This window comes from Coregonus lavaretus, assembly GCF_964263955.1.
Source record: "Coregonus lavaretus genome assembly, chromosome: 32".
Lineage (NCBI taxonomy): Eukaryota > Metazoa > Chordata > Actinopteri > Salmoniformes > Salmonidae > Coregonus > Coregonus lavaretus.
Window position 1 is genome coordinate 36,375,700 of NC_140019.1, and position 21,202 is coordinate 36,396,901.

At 42.7% G+C, this 21,202-nt stretch overlaps 1 protein-coding gene and 1 pseudogene across 2 annotated transcripts in view; both read right to left on the bottom strand.

Annotated features, from left to right (window-relative positions):
• The window catches only part of LOC311107851 (shootin-1-like), a 43,085-nt pseudogene extending 41,009 nt beyond the window's left edge, over positions 1-2,076 (bottom strand). Inside the window, exon 1 of the transcript XR_014615887.1 lies at positions 1,982-2,076. The product of XR_014615887.1 is annotated as a shootin-1-like (transcript). The remainder of the gene's footprint in view (positions 1-1,981) is intronic.
• A 4,205-nt stretch (positions 2,077-6,281) lies between these two features.
• On the bottom strand, positions 6,282-11,375 carry LOC311107357 (transmembrane protein 216-like). Its single transcript, XM_084149841.1, has 5 exons — positions 11,308-11,375; positions 11,033-11,105; positions 10,800-10,892; positions 10,380-10,581; positions 6,282-6,636 (listed from the first exon to the last, which is right to left on the bottom strand). Exons 2-5 carry the CDS (start codon positions 11,046-11,048, stop codon positions 6,621-6,623), a joined length of 327 nt encoding a protein of 108 aa, XP_084005967.1. The 5' UTR covers positions 11,049-11,105; positions 11,308-11,375; the 3' UTR covers positions 6,282-6,620.
• Between the last annotated feature and the right edge of the window lie 9,827 nt (positions 11,376-21,202).

Sequence of the window (21,202 nt, forward strand, 5' to 3'; positions counted from 1 at the left end):
ATCCAACTAGGTGTACAACAGCCTGGTCTGCTAAACTCCTCCTGTCCTCTGCGTTCTGACGAAGCATCCACCGTGTTTATTCATGTGCTATATTGTTCCGTTGCAAAAACACAACATCTTAACGCAATATTCAAAATGTTCATGCTTATTCATTCATTTGCTTTAATGCCTTCTGAACACACATGCCTCTACATATTATCCACAGCTTGATTACACCATGTTTACAAAGCAGTAGGTCGATCCTAACCCTGGTGTCTGACACTGAGCATGCATGAGTCAGTGAGAATTCTGGGAAAGGGGATAGGTGATTCTGCTTGTTATCACGCTTAGGAGCAGTAGGAAAGGTCTGCAGCTCACACACACATGATGACAGGCTGATCTCTATAGCTGTCCCACAGTTAAATTATTCCTCTCTGACTCCCTGGATTGTGGATCTCCACATGTACAGTATTTCTGCAATGAGACTAGTGAAAGAGCAGATCTGGAGGGCTGTGTGTCTGTCTGATTCTAGGTCAATAACTACTCTATGCTTAATGCTCCATGAGCTGAATGCTGCCCCCAAAAACCTGCCTTTAACATGGTGTCGTACTCTGTAGAGGAGCTCGGAGGAAGTCAGTGCCTGCGTCCCAAATCGCACCCTATTCCCTACATAGTGCACTACTTTTGACCAGGGCCCTGGGAATAGGGTGTAGTTTGGGACACAGTCAGTGACTTACTCAGAGCTCCTCTACAGAGGCAGCAGAATATTATCCTAGACACTGAACTGTAGGGGAAATATAAGCCTGCCTTCTGTTTCCCAAACAGAGACCAAGCATTTACCGCTGTCAGGAGGGAGAGGAGCTAAGCTAGGCCAATCAGCAGGGACATCTGCAGCGTCATGCTGGCTCGCTGCATCAAAGAAGTACAGTACCAACGCTGCAGGCCTGAGTCTGCTTGTTTGTCAGCGATGAGGTCTTGGAAGTATTATTGTTGTTTGAATGCAATCAGCCATCTTTTGGTCCTAGCAAAGCAAATAGGTATAGCCTATCATTTCAGGATTTCAGCATTATAGAAAATAAGCTATGTTGATTTTCAGAGATTATATAGCCAACGATAATTGTATGATAAATTGTAGTTGGTCATACATACTAATATCTCTTGTTTTAAGAGCATATCAACTTGAAATTGTATTTTAAAAGCGTATTTCCCTATATTGACTTGAGTATAATGTACCTATAAAATATACAGTATCACTCTGAGTGAAGGACCACAATAGAACACAGGAGCAGCCCCTCTCTTTCTCTAGTAATGAATCATTCATAATTGAGGATTTGAATAATGCAGTGAAAATAACACGAGGTTTTGGGCTGGTGACTGTGGTACTCATCAGTGTCTGTGTTCCTCCCCAGAGAGATGAATGAATGACAACCACAGCAGGGGGACAGAGGAGAGACGCAGTCCCCTGATTATAATAAGACCTGGTAATAATAACACGTTCTAGACACTACCTTTCCTTTTGCCCTGGCTGAAGACTCCTATGGTGTCTAGGAGTCTACAGTCATAATTCAGGGCAACCTTTCATTCTTTATCTATTGTTTAGGTTAAAGGCCAGCAAACAAAATAGGCTACCTGTCTGTTTAACGACCGTCTGTCTGTGAAGCTGAAACTGGTCAGCACACATCTAACTTCATGAGGTCATGTAAGAACTGCAAAATGATTTGATGCTGCACTTCAAAAGGTAAACACTAGCATGATTTACCTATCCTACAAAAGTGTCAAGCAGAAGCATTTCAGGAACTTGACTTGTAATGATCCGGCCAACCATCTGAACAAAATGCTGATGACGTAACCTATAATTCAACATTCCCAAAGACAGCTAGCTGAAAGCTGTGAGTAAGTAGGACGACAACAACCATGTCATGCTAATGCTACACTGAACTTTAAACCTACACTATACTGTAGCTGTGAATGTTGAATATTGAATGATTATTATCTTTCTTACCTCGCATGATGATATCAGACAGTCTGTCAGCGCTCCAGCACTCAACCCTATAACCTCGTTCTTTACCAAATCAATTGTTAATGGAGCTACGGTAGTATTTTATTACATGTTGCTAGGAAGAACTGGGCAGGGTCGCCAAAACACAAATCCGTGACTATGGTTGGCTGAGGCTCTGAGTAGTCATGGAAACTGGGATACCTTCTTACACACACCCATTCAGGAGCCAGTTTGGAGAGGTGGTCGTCACCAGAGGGGTGTGCAGACAGGTAATGTGTGTCACAGTCTGGGACTCACCTCTCTTGATGTGTTTCAGCTGGCTCTCTGCTTCATCTCTCTCTTCAGCCAGTCTCTTGCACTGAGGAACAGGAATTAATGGGGGTCACAGGTATGTCATGTTCTACAATACGATCATATGCAGGTCACAGTCACCAATAACCAACACAAATAGATATCCATGCACAATCCATTTAAGTGTAGTTAATTGATTCCATTAATCATTGTTGTAGGGTATGATGGATAGGACACTGGACTCATTACATTGACACTTTCCTTCTGTCAACACACTGTCCCTATCTGTCACAGAGTTTCAGTCTCCTACATTTTAGTCATTTAGCAGACGCTCTTATCCAGAGCGACTTACAGTACTGAGTGCATATATTTTCATACAGGTCCCCCGTGGGAATCGAACCCACAACCCTGGCGTTGCAAGCGCTGTGCTCTACTAACTGGCCCCTAAGACCTTCACGAACTTCTACAGATGCACCATTGAGAGCATCCTGTCAGGCTGTATCACCGTCTGGTACGGCAACTGCACCGCCCGCAACCGCAGGGCTCTCCAGAGGGTGGTGCGGTCAGCCCAACGCATCACCGGGAGCAAACTACCTGCCCTTCAGGACATGTACAGCACCCGGTGTCACAGGAAGGCCAAGAAGATCATCAAGGACGTCAGCCACCTGAGCCACGGCCTGTTCACCCCGCTACCATCCAGAAGGTGAGGTCGGTACAGGTGCATCAAAGCTGGGACCGAGAGACTGAAAAACAGCTTCTATCTCAAGGCCATCAGACTGTTAAACAGTCATCACTAGCCGGCCTCCACCCAGTACCCTGCCCTGAACTTAGTCACTGTCACTAGCCAGCTACCACCCGGTTACTCAACCCTGCACCTTAGAAGCTGCTGCCCTATGTACATAGACATGGAACTCTGGTCACTTTAATCATGTTTACATACTGTTTTACCCATTTCATATGTATATACTGTATTCTTGTCAAGGCCATCCTATTTAACTATTGCTGGACATATACTATTCTATCCCACGTATTATTCAGATATACTACATATTCTATCCATATACTGTCCATAATGTCTATGCATCCCATCATATATATATATATATATATCCTATGATCTGCTGTAGGACTATCTCCCTATAGTTTCAGTCTCCTGTGATCTGCTGTAGGACTATCTCCCTATAGTTTCAGTCTCCTGTGATCTGCTGTAGGACTATCTCCCTATAGTTTCAGTCTCCTGTGATCTGCTGTAGGACTATCTCCCTATAGTTTCAGTCTCCTATGATCTGCTGTAGAACTATCTCCCTATAGTTTCAGTCTCCTATGATCTGCTGTAGAACTATCTCCCTATAGTTTCAGTCTCCTATGATCTGCTGTAGGACTATCTCCCTATAGTTTCAGTCTCCTATGATCTGCTGTAGGACTATCTCCCTATAGTTTCAGTCTCCTATGATCTGCTGTAGGACTATCTCCCTATAGTTTCAGTCTCTTGTGATCTGCTGTAGGACTATCTCCCTATAGTTTCAGTCTCCTATGATCTGCTGTAGAACTATCTCCCTATAGTTTCAGTCTCCTATGATCTGCTGTAGAACTATCTCCCTATAGTTTCAGTCTCCTATGATCTGCTGTACGACTATCTCCCTATAGTTTCAGTCTCCTATGATCTGCTGTACGACTATCTCCCTATAGTTTCAGTCTCCTATCATCTGCTGTAGAACTATCTCCCTATAGTTTCAGTCTCCTATGATCTGCTGTAGAACTATCTCCCTATAGTTTCAGTCTCCTATGATCTGCTGTAGGACTATCTCCCTATAGTTTCAGTCTCCTGTGATCTGCTGTAGGACTATCTCCCTATAGTTTCAGTCTCCTATGATCTGCTGTACGACTATCTCCCTATAGTTTCAGTCTCCTATGATCTGCTGTACGACTATCTCCCTATAGTTTCAGTCTCCTATGATCTGCTGTACGACTATCTCCCTATAGTTTCAGTCTCCTATGATCTGCTGTACGACTATCTCCCTATAGTTTCAGTCTCCTATGATCTGCTGTACGACTATCTCCCTATAGTTTCAGTCTCCTATGATCTGCTGTACGACTATCTCCCTATAGTTTCAGTCTCCTATGATCTGCTGTACGACTATCTCCCTATAGTTTCAGTTTGTTGGACAGACAAGGGAGCAGCTTCAACATGGTTTACTCTTTATGCCACTTATTATTTGAGGTAATGGGTGGTCGGAGTATACAGAGTTCCTCTGAGATATTGGAGTACATGGAAAACAATGGTTCTTCTACAATTCAGTGTACATTCAGTAGGTAGTATGTGGCCCAGGGGCGCAACTTTCACTGGGGACAGGGGGGACATATCCCCCCCACATTCTGAAATTGCATTTTTGTCCCCCCCAGTTGTATCATTGGAATGTGATACAAACGTGGCAACGGTGTGCTTTAGGACCATGCGGACGCCTCCGAGTGGTCGGGTAGGCTGTTTGGAGTGTTTATCTGACTGAGAAAAAAATATATATATATGTATATATTATTATGCCCCCCACTTCTAAAACCAAAGTTGCACCCCTGTTGTGGCCTATGTTGGGTCATTATCCATTAAGGCAGGATAGAGGTATATTTTCATGTTCTTACCAATTATTCTATAACAGCCAAAGGAAGCTCTTCCCTAACATCTGTGTATTTCTGCAAGGCCCCTAGCTCTCCCAGGGACTTTCTGATCAGAAATTGCCTTGACTAGCATATTGTTAAAGCATGTGGCCCACACATTTTTTTATTTTATTAAAACAGTAGTAGCACTGTGTAATCATGCTTGAAATATAATTTTCTTTATAAATACTTTAAAATATGCTACGGTTTAAGAAATAGGATAGGCCTACTTGGTGGGACCCTTTAGTCAAGGCCTGACATAATTAATTTATAGGGCATAGATTTATAGTGCATAGGATTAATTTCTAGAAACAACAAATTATGTAGTACAGAAATATATTTTAAAAAACATTGTGATAAAATTACCAATAAAATAGATTATGATGCTCCTAATAACCAAGCCTCTAATCTGGTTTGTTCAACTGAGATCCAATCATTATTTTTAGTGTATCCAGCTACGGATCCAAAAAATAATCTAGCTGCCAAAATCTTTCCGACACCGGGTTTTCCTAGCAATGGCAAGAACAGCGAGATTTTGGGAGGGGTCGGCCCTTTGATTTCTCTCAGCCGAAGAAGCCGGCCGGCACAAACATTTGCATGGAAAAATAAAAACGTGTCACCTTGACCTCATTATGTCTACTATGTTACTTCTGTAATCTTGGGAAAAGGTCTAAAATACAACAGAAGAGCATCTATTACCTGCACTTTCTGGGTATCCCTCGCCTCTTCCCCACATCCCTCCATCTGCACCAGCCCCGATGATGAAGACGGTAGCATGATTAAACCCGGCAGATAACTAATCTTGGCCTGTATAATAACGTATTATAGAAAGAAAATAACTAGGCTACTTCTAACAACAACCGGCAAGTCCGCTGATACGCCTTAGAAATAAATATCATTTTATGTCTCCATGGGATGGTCAAGACCGTTACTTCTACTCAGGCACACAGGATCCTTTCGCTGACAGCATCGCCTGCCCCGGTCCCCCCTCCCTTCGCCCCCCACCTACTCTGGGTTTATTGCGCATGCATCCTCATTTCGTATCGTATTCGTCCACATTTGCTGATGAACATGAAAAGCTCCACCCAATCAGATTGATTGTCCATTGTAATTAGGCTAAACGTTTCATTCAATGTCTTCAACTGCTAAATGTAAACAAATACATAATAATAACTGGCCATCTCTCTGCAGAAGGACAACAATGTACCATCTTTGCTTCAGAATACTCAACAACACAGATTTGTTCAATATCCCTGTTCTATGCAATTAGGATCTGGGTTTAACCATAGGCTGCTGGTGGGATTCAGCAAATCAGGAATATAAATGACTCTCGAGGAAAAAAGTCCTCTGGTGAATGAAGGAATTAGGAATTGTTTTTATTAAGTAAATAATGAAATAGTGTTTTGAATCAACAACAACAAATACATTCCATTATCAGGTACAGCACACGGAATACCCTCATAAGACAATTCCATTAGTGTTGCTAGTACCACACAATATTGACAATTGATACAAAAACAGGTAGTAAAAGGTGACATTTCATCATTACAAAAATATGAATATTAGGCTATTAACAGATCATATAAAAACAGTAAAACTACAACATGTGGGATGAACATCTGTTGACAGAACCATCCTGGTGAAAAGCCTTTCTACATTCCTCTTGAAACGATGTGGAACATTACAGCATTCATCTTCCTTAGTACACCTTAGACCTGACAAGCAAAATGGAGGAAAAACTGATGAGCATGAAACACTGAGCAGATCAGGTCACATCCAGCATCACTGATATAGGACCTTTACAGTGAAACGTTATGCAAGTTCACATCCAGCATCACTGATATAGGACCTTTACAGTGAAACGTTATGCAAGTTCACATCCAGCATCACTGATATAGGACCTTTACAGTGAAACGTTATGCAAGTTCACATCCAGCATCACTGATATAGGACCTTTACAGTGAAACGTTATGCAAGGTCACATCCAGCATCACTGATATAGGACCTTTACAGTGAAACGTTATGCAAGGTCACATCCAGCATCACTGATATAGGACCTTTACAGTGAAACGTTATGCAAGGTCACATCCAGCATCACTGATATAGAACCTTTACAGTGAAACGTTATGCAAGTTCACATCCAGCATCACTGATATAGGACCTTTACAGTGAAACGTTATGCAAGTTCACATCCAGCATCACTGATATAGGACCTTTACAGTGAAACGTTATGCAAGTTCACATCCAGCATCACTAATATAGGACCTTTACAGTGAAACGTTATGCAAGTTCACATCCAGCATCACTAATATAGGACTTTTACAGTGAAACGTTATGCAAGTTCACATCCAGCATCACTAATATAGGACTTTTACAGTGAAATGTTATGCAAGTTCACATCCAGCATCACTGATATAGGACCTTTACAGTGAAACGTTATGCAAGTTCACATCCAGCATCACTGATATAGGACCTTTACAGTGAAACGTTATGCAAGTTCACATCCAGCATCACTGATATAGGACCTTTACAGTGAAACGTTATGCAAGTTCACATCCAGCATCACTGATATAGGACCTTTACAGTGAAAAGTTATGCAAGTTCACATCCAGCATCACTAATATAGGACCTTTACAGTGAAATGTTATGCAAGTTCACATCCAGCATCACTGATATAGGACCTTTACAGTGAAACGTTATGCAAGTTCACATCCAGCATCACTAATATAGGACCTTTACAGTGAAACGTTATGCAAGTTCACATCCTGCATCACTGATATAGGACCTTTACAGTGAAACGTTATGCAAGTTCACATCCAGCATCACTGATATAGGACCTTTACAGTGAAATGTTATGCAAGTTCACATCCAGCATCACTAATATAGGACCTTTACAGTGAAATATTATGCAAGTTCACATCCAGCATCACTAATATAGGACCTTTACAGTGAAATGTTATGCAAGTTCACATCCAGCATCACTGATATACGACCTTTACAGTGAAACGTTATGCAAGTTCACATCCAGCATCACTGATATAGGACCTTTACAGTGAAATGTTATGCAAGTTCACATCCAGCATCACTGATATAGTACCTTTACAGTGAAATGTTATGCAAGGTCACAGGTTAAGAGCAAAGCATAATACATTCATTGATCAATAATCAACAATTGATGAGGCCTAAAACCAAGGAATCTCCCCAGTCCAGAAAGAAGGGCATGTCATGCCTCTCTATAGTATGCCTCCAGTTTGTTTCTGCTCTCTTGCCAACCCTTTAAATGTAAATTCCATAAGGAGACGGCAAGAGAGGAGAAAGAGACTGGTACCCAGGCTAGGCCATGTTTCTCCTACCTGGAGAAAGAGACTGGTACCCAGGCTATGCCATGTTTCTCCTACCTGGAGAAAGAGACTGGTACCCAGGCTATGTCATGTTTCTCCTACCTGGAGAAAGAGACTGGTACCCAGGCTATGTTATGTTTCTCCTACCTGGGGAAAGAGACTGGTACCCAGGCTATGTCATGTCATGTTTCTCCTACCTGGGGAAAAAGACTGGTCCCCAGGCTATGACATGTTTCTCCTACCTGGAGAAAGAGACTGGTACCCAGGCTATGTCATGTTTCTCCTACCTGGAGAAAGAGACTGGTACCCAGGCTATGTCATGTTTCTCCTACCTGGAGAAAGAGACTGGTACCCAGGCTATGTCATGTTTCTCCTACCTGGAGAAAGAGACTGGTACCCAGGCTATGTCATGTTTCTCCTACCTGGAGAAAGAGACTGGTACCCAGGCTATGTCATGTTCTCCTTACTTGGGGAAAGAGACTGGTACCCAGGCTATGTCATATTTCTCCTACCTGGAGAAAGAGACTGGTACCCAGGCTATGTCATGTTTCTCCTACCTGGAGGAAGAGACTGGTACCCAGGCTATGTCATGTTTCTCCTACCTGGAGAAAGAGACTGGTACCCAGGCTAGGCCATGTTTCTCCTACCTGGAGAAAGAGACTGGTACCCAGACTATGTCATGTCATGTTTCTCCTACCTGGAGAAAGAGACTGGTACCCAGGCTATGTCATGTTTCTCCTACCTGGAGAAAGAGACTGGTACCCAGACTATGTCATGTCATGTTTCTCCTACCTGGGGAAAGAGACTGGTACCCAGACTATGTCATGTTTCTCCTACCTGGAGAAAGAGACTGGTACCCAGACTATGTCATGTCATGTTTCTCCTACCTGGAGAAAGAGACTGGTACCCAGACTATGTCATGTCATGTTTCTCCTACCTGGAGAAAGAGACTGGTACCCAGGCTATGTCATGTTTCCCCTACCTGGGGAAAGAGACTGGTACCCAGACTATGTCATGTTTCTCCTACCTGGAGAAAGAGACTGGTACCCAGACTATGTCATGTCATGTTTCTCCTACCTGGAGAAAGAGACTGGTACCCAGGCTATGTCATGTTTCTCCTACCTGGAGAAAGAGACTGGTACCCAGGCTATGTCATGTTTCTCCTACCTGGGGAAAGAGACTGGTACCCAGGCTATGTCATGTTTCTCCTACCTGGAGAAACAGACTGGTACCCAGGCTATGTCATGTTTCTCCTACCTGGAGAAAGAGACTGGTACCCAGACTATGTCATGTCATGTTTCTCCTACCTGGAGAAAGAGACTGGTACCCAGGCTATGTCATGTTTCTCCTACCTGGGGAAAGAGACTGGTACCCAGGCTATGTCATGTTTCTCCTACCTGGAGAAACAGACTGGTACCCAGGCTATGTCATGTTTCTCCTAACTGGAGAAACAGACTGGTACCCAGGCTGTGTCATGTTTCTCCTACCTGGGGAAAGAGACTGGTACCCAGGCTATGTCATGTTTCTCCTACCTGGAGAAACAGACTGGTACCCAGGCTATGTCATGTTTCTCCTAACTGGAGAAACAGACTGGTACCCAGGCTGTGTCATGTTTCTCCTACCTGGGGAAAGAGACTGGTACCCAGGCTATGTCATGTTTCTCCTACCTGGAGAAAGAGACTGGTACCCAGGCTATGTCATGTTTCTCCTACCTGGAGAAAGAGACTGGTACCCAGGCTATGTCATGTTTCTCCTACCTGGAGAAAGAGACTGGTACCCAGGCTATGTCATGTTTCTCCTACCTGGGGAAAGAGACTGGTACCCAGGCTATGTCATATTTCTCCTACCTGGAGAAAGAGACTGGTACCCAGGCTATGTCATGTTTCTCCTACCTGGAGAAAGAGACTGGTACCCAGGCTATGTCATGTTTCTCCTACCTGGAGAAAGAGACTGGTACCCAGGCTAGGCCATGTTTCTCCTACCTGGGGAAAGAGACTGGTACCCAGGCTATGTCATGTTTCTCCTACCTGGAGAAAGAGACTGGTACCCAGGCTATGTCATGTTTCTCCTACCTGGAGAAACAGACTGGTACCCAGGCTATGTCATGTTTCTCCTACCTGGAGAAAGCAGATATGGACATGATTCCCAGCAGCATCTCCAGACTGTAGAAGCAGAGTAACACAGCATTAAGGATGAACTCCAGGCGCAGGACGAAGGTCTGCAGCATCAGGTAATACACAGACATCACTGTGCACGGCACCAGGACCAGCACACTCACTGACATGGCCAGAGAACGCTCTGTTAAGTTCCCCTTCCAACCTGGGACAAGTGTGGACGGAAAAAACGTTAACCTACAGTATGTGCCAAATATAACTACCAGATGCCATAAAGGCAACAAATATGACAAGTGATAAACACAAAATGTAGGCTACATAATGTGAAGAATCTTATTTTAATGAACACGTGTATTAATCTACACCATGTGATGATGCAGAGGCATACCGGTAGCCCAGAATACAGCTTAACAAAACACAAACCGTAAAATATTCGGAGGGACTCCAGGCCGAGAAAAACAAGTAGTAGCCCAACGTCCAACGTGAGACTAGCCGGTGGGTATGGTAGCAACAATCCTGTGGAAATACATAGGCATATTTAGAAATCAATAGTTTTGCTTTTAGCCTGACACTGGGTTTACAAAACATCAGGCAGTGAGTGATTGATTAAACATTAGTTTATGTTTTTTGTGTGGCCATTTGAGTAGACTACAAACCTTTGTAAACAAACATCAGACCCTCAGCAAGGAAGTAGGCAGCAAAATACCAGCAGTTGAGGTAGAACAGGACCTGCAGTGGTGTGGAGGACAACTGAGCTGTGTTGTTAAGGTCATATCTCAGACTTACAAATGGTAGCCCACTGGCAGATGATATAACCAAGGGGCTATGATATGAGTAGGCAGGGAAAACCCTTTTTGGTGATTTCTGGTAGCCTATATCATCAATATAAATAAATCACAGTACATTTTTGGACCCACTCAGCAGTTTTTACCTGATTAAGTCCAATACCATTGGAAATTAATGTTGAAAGTTTTACATTCCTGAAAATTATGCTGTCGCTGCTTCCTGTTGACATGACATTTTGATAAAAAACACAGTTAACCAACATGCAGAAACAGTTTGTGATATATTGAAAACCTAAACATAAAATGTACTATCTACACATAAATGTGTAACAATAGTAATCATATTACTTGTATTTTTATTTTTTTTACGAGCACCTTATAAACTGCACATGCACAAAATACCCTGTTTTAACAATAAATCACTCATATCGATTAGGGGTGAAATCAAGTTGGATGTTCTGTTGAAACTACCACAACTCAAAAACCACATGGAAACTGGAGATAATTTTACATAACTGGTTCGAGAACAACCTGCAAAAGACAGTCAGCTACATTGTGGAATGTTGCATTTTGATACAGGGGTCACCAACAGAAAGAGAAACGCAAAACTGTTGTCAATCACTCCTATCGATTATCACGTTGAAATCAATAGTTTGAGAGGGGGGGATATGAGGTTGCACGTCCTGTTAAAACTAACAAAGCTCAGAAACCACACAGAATCTGGGAATAATGTGTACAGTGGGGAGAACAAGTATTTGATACACTGCCGATTTTGCAGGTTTTCCTACTTACAAAGCATGTAGAGGTCCAGAAAATCCAGAAAATCACATTGTATGAGTTTTAAGTAATTAATTTCCATTTTATTGCATGACATAAGTATTTGATACATCAGAAAAGCAGAACTTAATATTTGGTACAGAAACCTTTGTTTGCAATTACAGAGATCATACGTTTCCTGTAGGTCTTGACCAGGTTTGCATACACTGCAGCAGGGATTTTGGCCCACTCCTCCATACAGACCTTCTCCAGATCCTTCAGGTTTCGGGGCTTGAGATGCTTCTTACGGAGCCACTCCTTAGTTGCCCTGGCTGTGTGTTTCGGGTCGTTGTCATGCTGGAAGACCCAGCCACGACCCATCTTCAATGCTCTTACTGAGGGAAGGAGGTTGTTGGCCAAGATCTCGCGATACATGGCCCTATCCATCCTCCCCTCAATACGGTGCAGTCGTCCTGTCCCCTTTGCAGAAAAGCATCCCCAAATAATTATGTTTCCACCTCCATGCTTCACGGTTGGGATGGTGTTCTTGGGGTTGTACTCATCGTTCTTCTTCCTCCAAACACGGCGAGTGGAGTTTAGACCAAAAAGCTCTATTTTTGTCTCATCAGACCACATGACCTTCTCCCATTCCTCCTCTGGATCATCCAGATGGTCATTGGCAAACTTCAGACGGGCCTGGACATGCGCTGGCTTGAGCAGGGGGACCTTGCGTACGCTGCAGGATTTTAATCCATGACGGCGTAGTGTGTTACTAATGGTTTTCTTTGAGACTGTGGTCCCAGCTCTCTTCAGGTCCTTGACCAGGTCCTGCCGTTTAGTTCTGGGCTGATCCCTCACCTTCCTCATGATCATTGATGCCCCACGAGGTGAGATCTTGCATGGAGCCCCAGACCGAGGGTGATTGACCGTCATCTTGAACTTCTTCCATTTTCTAATAATTGCGCCAACAGTTGTTGCCTTCTCACCAAGCTGCTTGCCTATTGTCCTGTAGCCCATCCCAGCCTTGTGCAGGTCTACAATTTTATCCCTGATGTCCTTACACAGCTCTCTGGTCTTGGCCATTGTGGAGAGGTTGGAGTCTGTTTGATTGAGTGTGTGGACAGGTGACTTTTATACAGGTAACGAGTTCAAACAGGTGCAGTTAATACAGGTAATGAGTGGAGAACAGGAGGGCTTCTTAAAGAAAAACTAACAGGTCTGTGAGAGCCGGAATTCTTACTGGTTGGTAGGTGATCAAATACTTATGTCATGCAATAAAATGCAAATTAATTACTTAAAAATCATACAATGTGATTTTCTGGATTTTTGTTTTAGATTCCGTCTCTCACAGTTGAAGTGTACCTATGATAAAAATTACAGACCTCTACATGCTTTGTAAGTAGGAAAACCTGCAAAATCGGCAGTGTATCAAATACTTGTTCTCCCCACTGTATATCACTGGTTAGAGTAAAATTTGTAGAAGACACCTAGCTACATTTTGAAGTGTTGCATTTTGATTCAAGTGGGTCGACAATACGATAAGCGTAATGCAATTATTATTATGTTTTTATCACTTCCATTGATATCACGTTGAAATTAATAGAATAAGGGGCAAATGTTTGGGGTGTATGCGCTGTTTAAACTAACACTATTCAAAGGCCACACGGAATCTGAGATTTGTTTTTCAACAGGACAATGACCCAACTTACCTCCAGACTGTGTCAGGGCTATTTGACCAAGAAGGAGAATGATGGAGTGCTACATCAGATGACCTGGCCTCCACAATCACCCGACCTCAACCCAATTGAGATGGTTTGGGATGAGTTGGACCGCAGAGTGAAGGAAAAGCAGCCAACAAGTGCTCAGCATATGTGGGAATTCCTTCAAGACTGTTGGAAAAGCATTCCTCATTAAGCTGGTTGAGAGAATGCCAAGAGTGTGCAAAGCTGTCATCAAGGCAAAGGGTGGCTATTTGAAGAATCTCAAATATAATATATATTTTGATTTGTTTAACACTTTTTGGGTTACTACATGATTCCATAGTTCATAGTTTTGATGTCTTCACTATTATTCTACAATGTAGAAAATAGTAAAAATAAAGAAAAACCCTGGAATGAGTAGGTGTGTCCAAACTTTTGACAGGTACTGTATATATATATTTAAAAAATAATTCCATAAAAAAAAAAAATATGAAAATTTCTAACAACAGATTAAAATAATTTTGGCAAAGGGATCTATGGAATAAGTTAAGAGGGTGTAATACAACACAATGTGATAATATTAATCTACAATTTCTGTTCTTAACCCTGGGCAACATGGGCCTGGGAGGCTCACTGGGACATTGGTATCCAGTGCTCCAACAATTATACATTTTCCAACTTAATATTTATCTTTTTTTTTTCATAAATGCACTGTAATTTACAGCTTGAATCCTGAGTTGCTACATGCATTTTTGGTATGGAATACCATGATATACCCATCGATTATTGAAGAATATAACTTATGAGCTTAGTTCAACTGTTGTACCCCATCAGAACCCAAAATAGCTTGTTTTACTCTAATGTTTGTAAACAATGCAAATCTAATTATAAACTGGGTGGTTTGAGCCCTGAATGTTGATTGGCTGACAGCCGTGGTATATTTACATTTTAGTCATTTAGCAGACGCTCTTATCCAGAGCGACTTACAGTTAGTGAGTACATACATTTTCATACTGGCCCCCCGGGGGAAATGAACCCACAACCCTGGCGTTGCAAGCGCCATGCTCTACCAACTGAGCTACAGGAGACTATATCAGACCGTATACCACGGGTATGACAAAACACTTGTTTTTACTGCTCTAATTACATTGGTAAACAGTTTATAATAGTAATAAGGCACCTCTGGGGTTTGTGATATATGGCCAATATACCACGGCTAAGGGCTGTGTCCAGGCACTCCGTATTGCGTCGTGTCTAAGAACAGCCCTTAGCCGTGGTATATTGGCCATATACCACACCCCCTCGGGGCTTACTGCTTAAAACAAAACACTGTATAGACTCAAAACATTGGTGAAACTATAACTGATGTATCATGGATGGTCAGTCCTGGAATCCATTGCTCTGTCGATGAATTTCATTGGTTACATTTCTCCCATCCCTCAGCTTTTTACTAAAACAGAGGCGGGGTGTCCACTTTGTTATCGTTTCAATTAAGGACTCTAGCTTTAAAACTGCAACGTTTTCTCTCTGCCTCGTGGCATATTGTGTAGAATTGCAGGATATTAGCTTGAAAAAACCCAACATCTTCTCTCGATGCCAAGAGGTGGGCCTTCACAATGTTCCCTCCCAGAGCCCGAGACTTGGTTCATCCAGCCATAGTCATAGCTCCTTGTATGCTATTTTTATGTCACTCGAGTTATGAGGGGGTCCCTAATAAATCCGCTATCACAAAAGGGGCACACACAAAAAATGGCTTACCCCTGCTCTTGACTAGAGCTTCCATTGTGACTGTGCAGCAGCCTGAACCTTGGCTTTGACGTCCCTAATACCGTGTCTGAAATCGGCACCGTAGTCCCTATAGTGTATTACTTTTGACCAGGACCCATAGGACCCTGCTCAGAAGTAGTGCACTATATAAGGAATAAAGAGTCATTTTGGGATGCACATTAACGTTAACTGCCACAGTGACTCATGAAATAGCTGACGTTAACGTTAGCTAGCTATTAAATGCAGTTGATGCAGATTCTACATTACAACTAAAATAAAAGGATACAATTGGATGTTTTCCTGCAAGAATGAGACAAATGAGCAGTTAAACAATTCTTCTAAATTATCCCATTCCATATCAATTATCTACAGGCTTACAGTGACGTATTTCCAAAATGTCTGACTGGCACACTTGCTTGAACATCAACATGTTAGCTAGCTGACGTTAGATAGCTAGCTAACTGGCTAGCTAGCTAGTTAGTAGATAACGTTACTTCTCCCATGCTAAGCCTACTAAAGTCAATTATCTTGAAACGGAAAGCTCAAATCATATGCACATTATGACATGCGATTAATAACCATAGATATTTTATCGTTCACAACTTTTCTACACATTTATGAAAACTACTCCCACTCACCAGACACCGCCATGTTTGTTTACCATGGAGACAGACGCCGCACCCATAGACATAGATAGAGGACTCTAGTGCCCAAAAGCCTGTTTTAGCATGGGCAGCGCCATAGTCCCAGTCAGTATTAGATAGAACGCCTGTAGGGAAAACAACCTGTGGTTACCTAGGTTACCCCATTGGCTCACAGCAAAAACTTGACCTTTTTCAAACGCAATTTTCTTGTTGTCTGCTTGTTTTAGTCAATTACAAAACTATAGTTAAGAAAAGTACAACATGTCTAAATTACTTTTCAACATTGCCTGCTCCTGAGCGTTCTCACTACTTAGAAAAACATAATATTGTAGGGCAGGGTTCTTCAATTCCGGTCCTGGAGGGCCGAAACACTTCTGTTTTTTATTTCTACCTGGTAGTTAATTGCACTCACCTGGTGTCCCAAGTCTGAATTAGCCCCTGATTAGAAGGAGAGGATGAAAAACAGAGGTGTTTCGGCCCTCCAGGACCAGAATTGAAGAACCCTGTTGTAGGGCTTCCCTCATGCCCTTTTCATGATGGTGCTAGCAGCCACATGAGTGAGTGAGTGCTAGCTAGCTACCAACCAGAACATTAAGCTAGCCAGGACCAACAACACAAACAAACAGACTATACAGCTACAAGTAGTGAGTGGAATTACCAACAGAGTATACTAAACAAGTTAAATGTCTTTCCTGTGATTAAATGTTTTCCACACACATAGCTACGTGTAGCCTACTTGGACACTGGGTCCCCACAGGCTCTTCTCACAGGCTCTATTTCCCAAAGTGGGAGCATTGCGAACCGTAGGTTGGGATTTTTTACCAGGTTACATGTACATTGAAAAACATGCTTTTCGGCATGTTTTGTTATTTCTGTATACTACGAAATTGTCTCTTTTACACTGGGGATGTGTTTTTTTTGTTTTTTTTTTGTGGGCGTGGTCGAGGGGAATTCCTTATTTTTACATGAATATCGGCTGTGATCCAAATGCGAAGTAGACAGCCCTCGGCCCTCAAATTATGTTTTACATTGTCACATCCGAGTGTACCTGAAATGTCCCTTGCCCAAGCGAGAGAGAGTGATGATCGGAGAGGCAATGTCCTTGAAGTTGAGCCTAAAAACAACCAACGTAAAGCTATTGATGTACTGTTGGGATCTATTTTCTTATAATTAGATGTTATGCCTAGCTTAAAAAGAATACATTAATGATTAAACATAATAGGTTTGTGCTGTACTGATATAGATTGTTTAACATAACAAGCTGTGACTAATGTGAGGAACCGTTAGGGGGGAGGCTGAGATAGACTTGTGACACACATACACACACACTGCCTCTTTGTTAAACCGCTCAAGGACATGTGTACTGCAACAATGAAGAAGAGGAAACTATGTCTGAGGTTGCTGACACTCAAGACAAGTTGCAAAAAACAACTAATGCCCGGCAACAGTGAAGCGCCAAGGGGCTGGGACCAGCCTGTGCGCCAACGACAGGCTGAGTAAGTTTAAACCACGCTCAGCCTCTACTCTGACAGGCCCGCTTTGAACGGGAACTATCTCTGTCAGAGTATTAAAATAATAACTTTGGGTTGGGACAGTTAGTTCTTTGTTTTGCCCTGCGAGGTGTTACAGTGAACCCGTATATACGAAGATTGCATTTACCATTTATTCGCTTGACTAATTATATATTAATAAAAAAGCTGAGAATATATTCAGTGACTTAGTGTTAAATTCTGTTCTGATACCAGATTCGAATTACGCAACTTAACAGTACCTAGCAAGCTAACGTAGCTAGCACTCCTGTCAGGTAGTTAGCTATAGACATGGAGCAATGGTCACTTAAAAAATGTTTACATACTGTTTAACCCATTTCATATGTATATACTGTATTCTTGTCCATCCTATTCAACTATTACTGTACATATACTATTCAGATATACTATATATTCTATCCACATACTGTCCATAATGTCTATACATCCCATACATACATACAGTACTAGTCAAAAGTTTGGACACACCTACTCATTCACCTAATCATATACACTGCTCAAAAAAATAAAGGGAACACTTAAACAACACATCCTAGATCTGAATGAATGAAATAATCTTATTAAATACTTTTTTCTTTACATAGTTGAATGTGCTGACAACAAAATCACACAAAAATTATCAATGGAAATCAAATGTATCAACCCATGGAGGTCTGGATTTGGAGTCACTCTCAAAATTAAAGTGGAAAACCACACTACAGGCTGATCCAACTTTGATGTAATGTCCTTAAAACAAGTCAAAATGAGGCTCATTAGTGTGTGTGGCCTCCACGTGCCTGTATGACCTCCCTACAACGCCTGGGCATGCTCCTGATGAGGTGGCGGATGGTCTCCTGAGGGATCTCCTCCCAGACCTGGACTAAAGCATTCGCCAACTCCTGGACAGTCTGTGGTGCAACGTGGCGTTGGTGGATGGAGCGAGACATGATGTCCCAGATGTGCTCAATTGGATTCAGGTCTGGGGAACGGGCGGGCCAGTCCATAGCATCAATGCCTTCCTCTTGCAGGAACTGCTGACACACTCCAGCCACATGAGGTCTAGCATTGTCTTGCATTAGGAGGAACCCAGGGCCAACCGCACCAGCATATGGTCTCACAAGGGGTCTGAGGATCTCATCTCGGTACCTAATGGCAGTCAGAATACCTCTGGCGAGCACATGGAGGGCTGTGCGGCCCCCGAAAGAAATGCCACCCCACACCATGACTGACCCACCGCCAAACCGGTCATGCTGGAGGATGTTGCAGGCAGCAGAACGTTCTCCACGGCGTCTCCAGACTCTGTCATGTCTGTCACATGTGCTCAGTGTGAACCTGCTTTCATCTGTGAAGAGCACAGGGCGCCAGTGGCGAATTTGCCAATCTTGGTGTTCTCTGGCAAATGCCAAACGTCCTGCACGGTGTTGGGCTGTAAGCACAACCCCCACCTGTGGACGTCAGGCCCTCATACCACCCTCATGGAGTCGGTTTCTGACCGTTTGAGCAGACACATGCACATTTGTGGCCTGCTGGAGGTCATTTTGCAGGGCTCTGGCAGTGCTCCTCCTGCTCCTCCTTGCACAAAGGCGGAGGTAGCGGTCCTGCTGATGGGTTGTTGCCCTCCTACGGCCTCCTCCACGTCTCCTGATGTACTGGCCTGTCTCCTGGTAGCGCCTCCATGCTCTGGACACTACGCTGACAGACACAGCAAACCTTCTTGCCACAGCTCGCATTGATGTGCCATCCTGGACGAGCTGCACTATCTGAGCCACTTGTGTGAGTTGTAGACTCTGTCTCATGCTACCACTAGAGTAAAAGCACCGCCAGCATTCAAAAGTGACCAAAACATCAGCCAGGAAGCATAGGAACTGAGAAGTGGTCTGTGGTCACCACCTGCAGAACCACTTCTTTATTGGGGGTGTCTTGCTAATTGCCTATAATTTCCCCCTGTTGTCTATTCCATTTGCACAACAGCATGTGACATCTATTGTCAATCAGTGTTGCTTCCTAAGTGGACAGTTTGATTTCACAGAAGTGTGATTGACTTGGAGTTACATTGTGTTGTTTAAGTGTTCCCTTTATTTTTTTGAGCAGTATATATATTGCTCAAGTAGTCAACTGGGTGGGACTTCCAATGGGTTAAGGAAGGATCACATGATTCCATCCAGATCACCAGGAGGGATCAGCCAATTAGTTATACTCGTGACGGGAGCAAACATTCAATAAGTGCAGGTGCTAGGTAATCGGCAACCTTGGCTTTATACCTGTTCAAACAACACAGTTGTTTGCCATCAAATAGAAGTAGTAGAAGAAAATGGACTACATCAAAATGGAGAAGGCCTCAATGGCGCTGGGTTGTCACTAGTTACCACAGCCACAAAGTCAAGATTGTCTATATCGTAAGAATTCATGAAAACAAAAATGAGCTTTTTTGTGTTAATAGCGAAGGTGCATAAAGATGGCGGTCCCCATGTACTTACCACAAATGTCTTATTTGCTAAGTTCGCCGTAGTGTACAGTGCTCTCCATTACGCTCTCTTTTTATTTTATTTTATTTTATTTTATCGGCATTAGCACAGCATACGATCCCAATTCTAGCTCCCAAGACGGCGGCAATTTGAAAAACTTGTGTTCATTTATTGGCACATTGCATCATGTTGCGCACCATAGTTTAAAAACTCTGTGCACAGTGCTCAAATGATGACCTCATATCTGAATCCCTCCATATTTTTGCACCTTCACCAGTTAAGGTTAGGCATGTAGTTAGCAGTGTGGTTAAGGTTAGGTTTCAAATCTGATTTTAAGAAGATAAATTGCAGAAATAGGCGGGATTTTATGCCATAATTATGACTTGGTGGTAACTAGTGATGACCATGGATCTGCCTGCTCTCACAGGCGCCATAAAAAGAACAGATGCAATGATGCGATGTCTATCTAAGTCTATGGCCGCAACAGCGATATGCTCACTCCTCATGTCCGTCAGATGCTTCAAACTCTTTGCGTTCCGGCGGAAGTCATTCATTGTCAACGGAGCAGTCAGCAACGCTACGTTGGGGATGCCGCACTAGGCTGGCAGTGCGTTCTGTGGGATGCCGCACATGCGTTGCTTTACCTAGTTGAAAAGCGAAGCACATGTGCGTCAATAATGATAATCTGGCCTAGACATAAAAATAAAAAAAACACGCATATGCGTCTGATGGACATTGGGTGCATTTCTTACCGCACTCCGGCGGCAGAAGTATGGGTAGGTGTACTTGTTCTGAAATCCGGGATGTCCCGGAGCTAATTGTTTTTATAGTTAAATCAATTAGTTTTATATACATTAGATGACTGACAGGGGCCGCTGTTTTGAAGGCACCATTTTAACAAAATATTTCGGAAGCTATAGTAATGCATTTATTAACGTCTACATTTGTTTTCTCCATGTTTATTCTATTACAGACATATTAATGCATACTTCTAAATTATATTATGTGAGCTAAACATAAAATAAACATTTTCCTTTAAGTATAATTTGTAGAAAGTACTAATGTTGCTACAAAAAATATATATACTTAAATACATGTAATGTGTTCCTTGAAACATTTAATTTAAATAGTGTATAACGCCATTCATTCCTATGGAGGACTGCGCCTTCTGGGGAGTGCC

Excerpts from the sequence above, each read along its gene's own strand:
- LOC311107357 (XM_084149841.1), bottom strand. Across the intron at positions 10,582-10,799 it reads GTCCCTCCGAATATTTTACG|GTTGGAAGGGGAACTTAACA; the intron begins GTTTGTGTTTTG and ends CACTTGTCCCAG.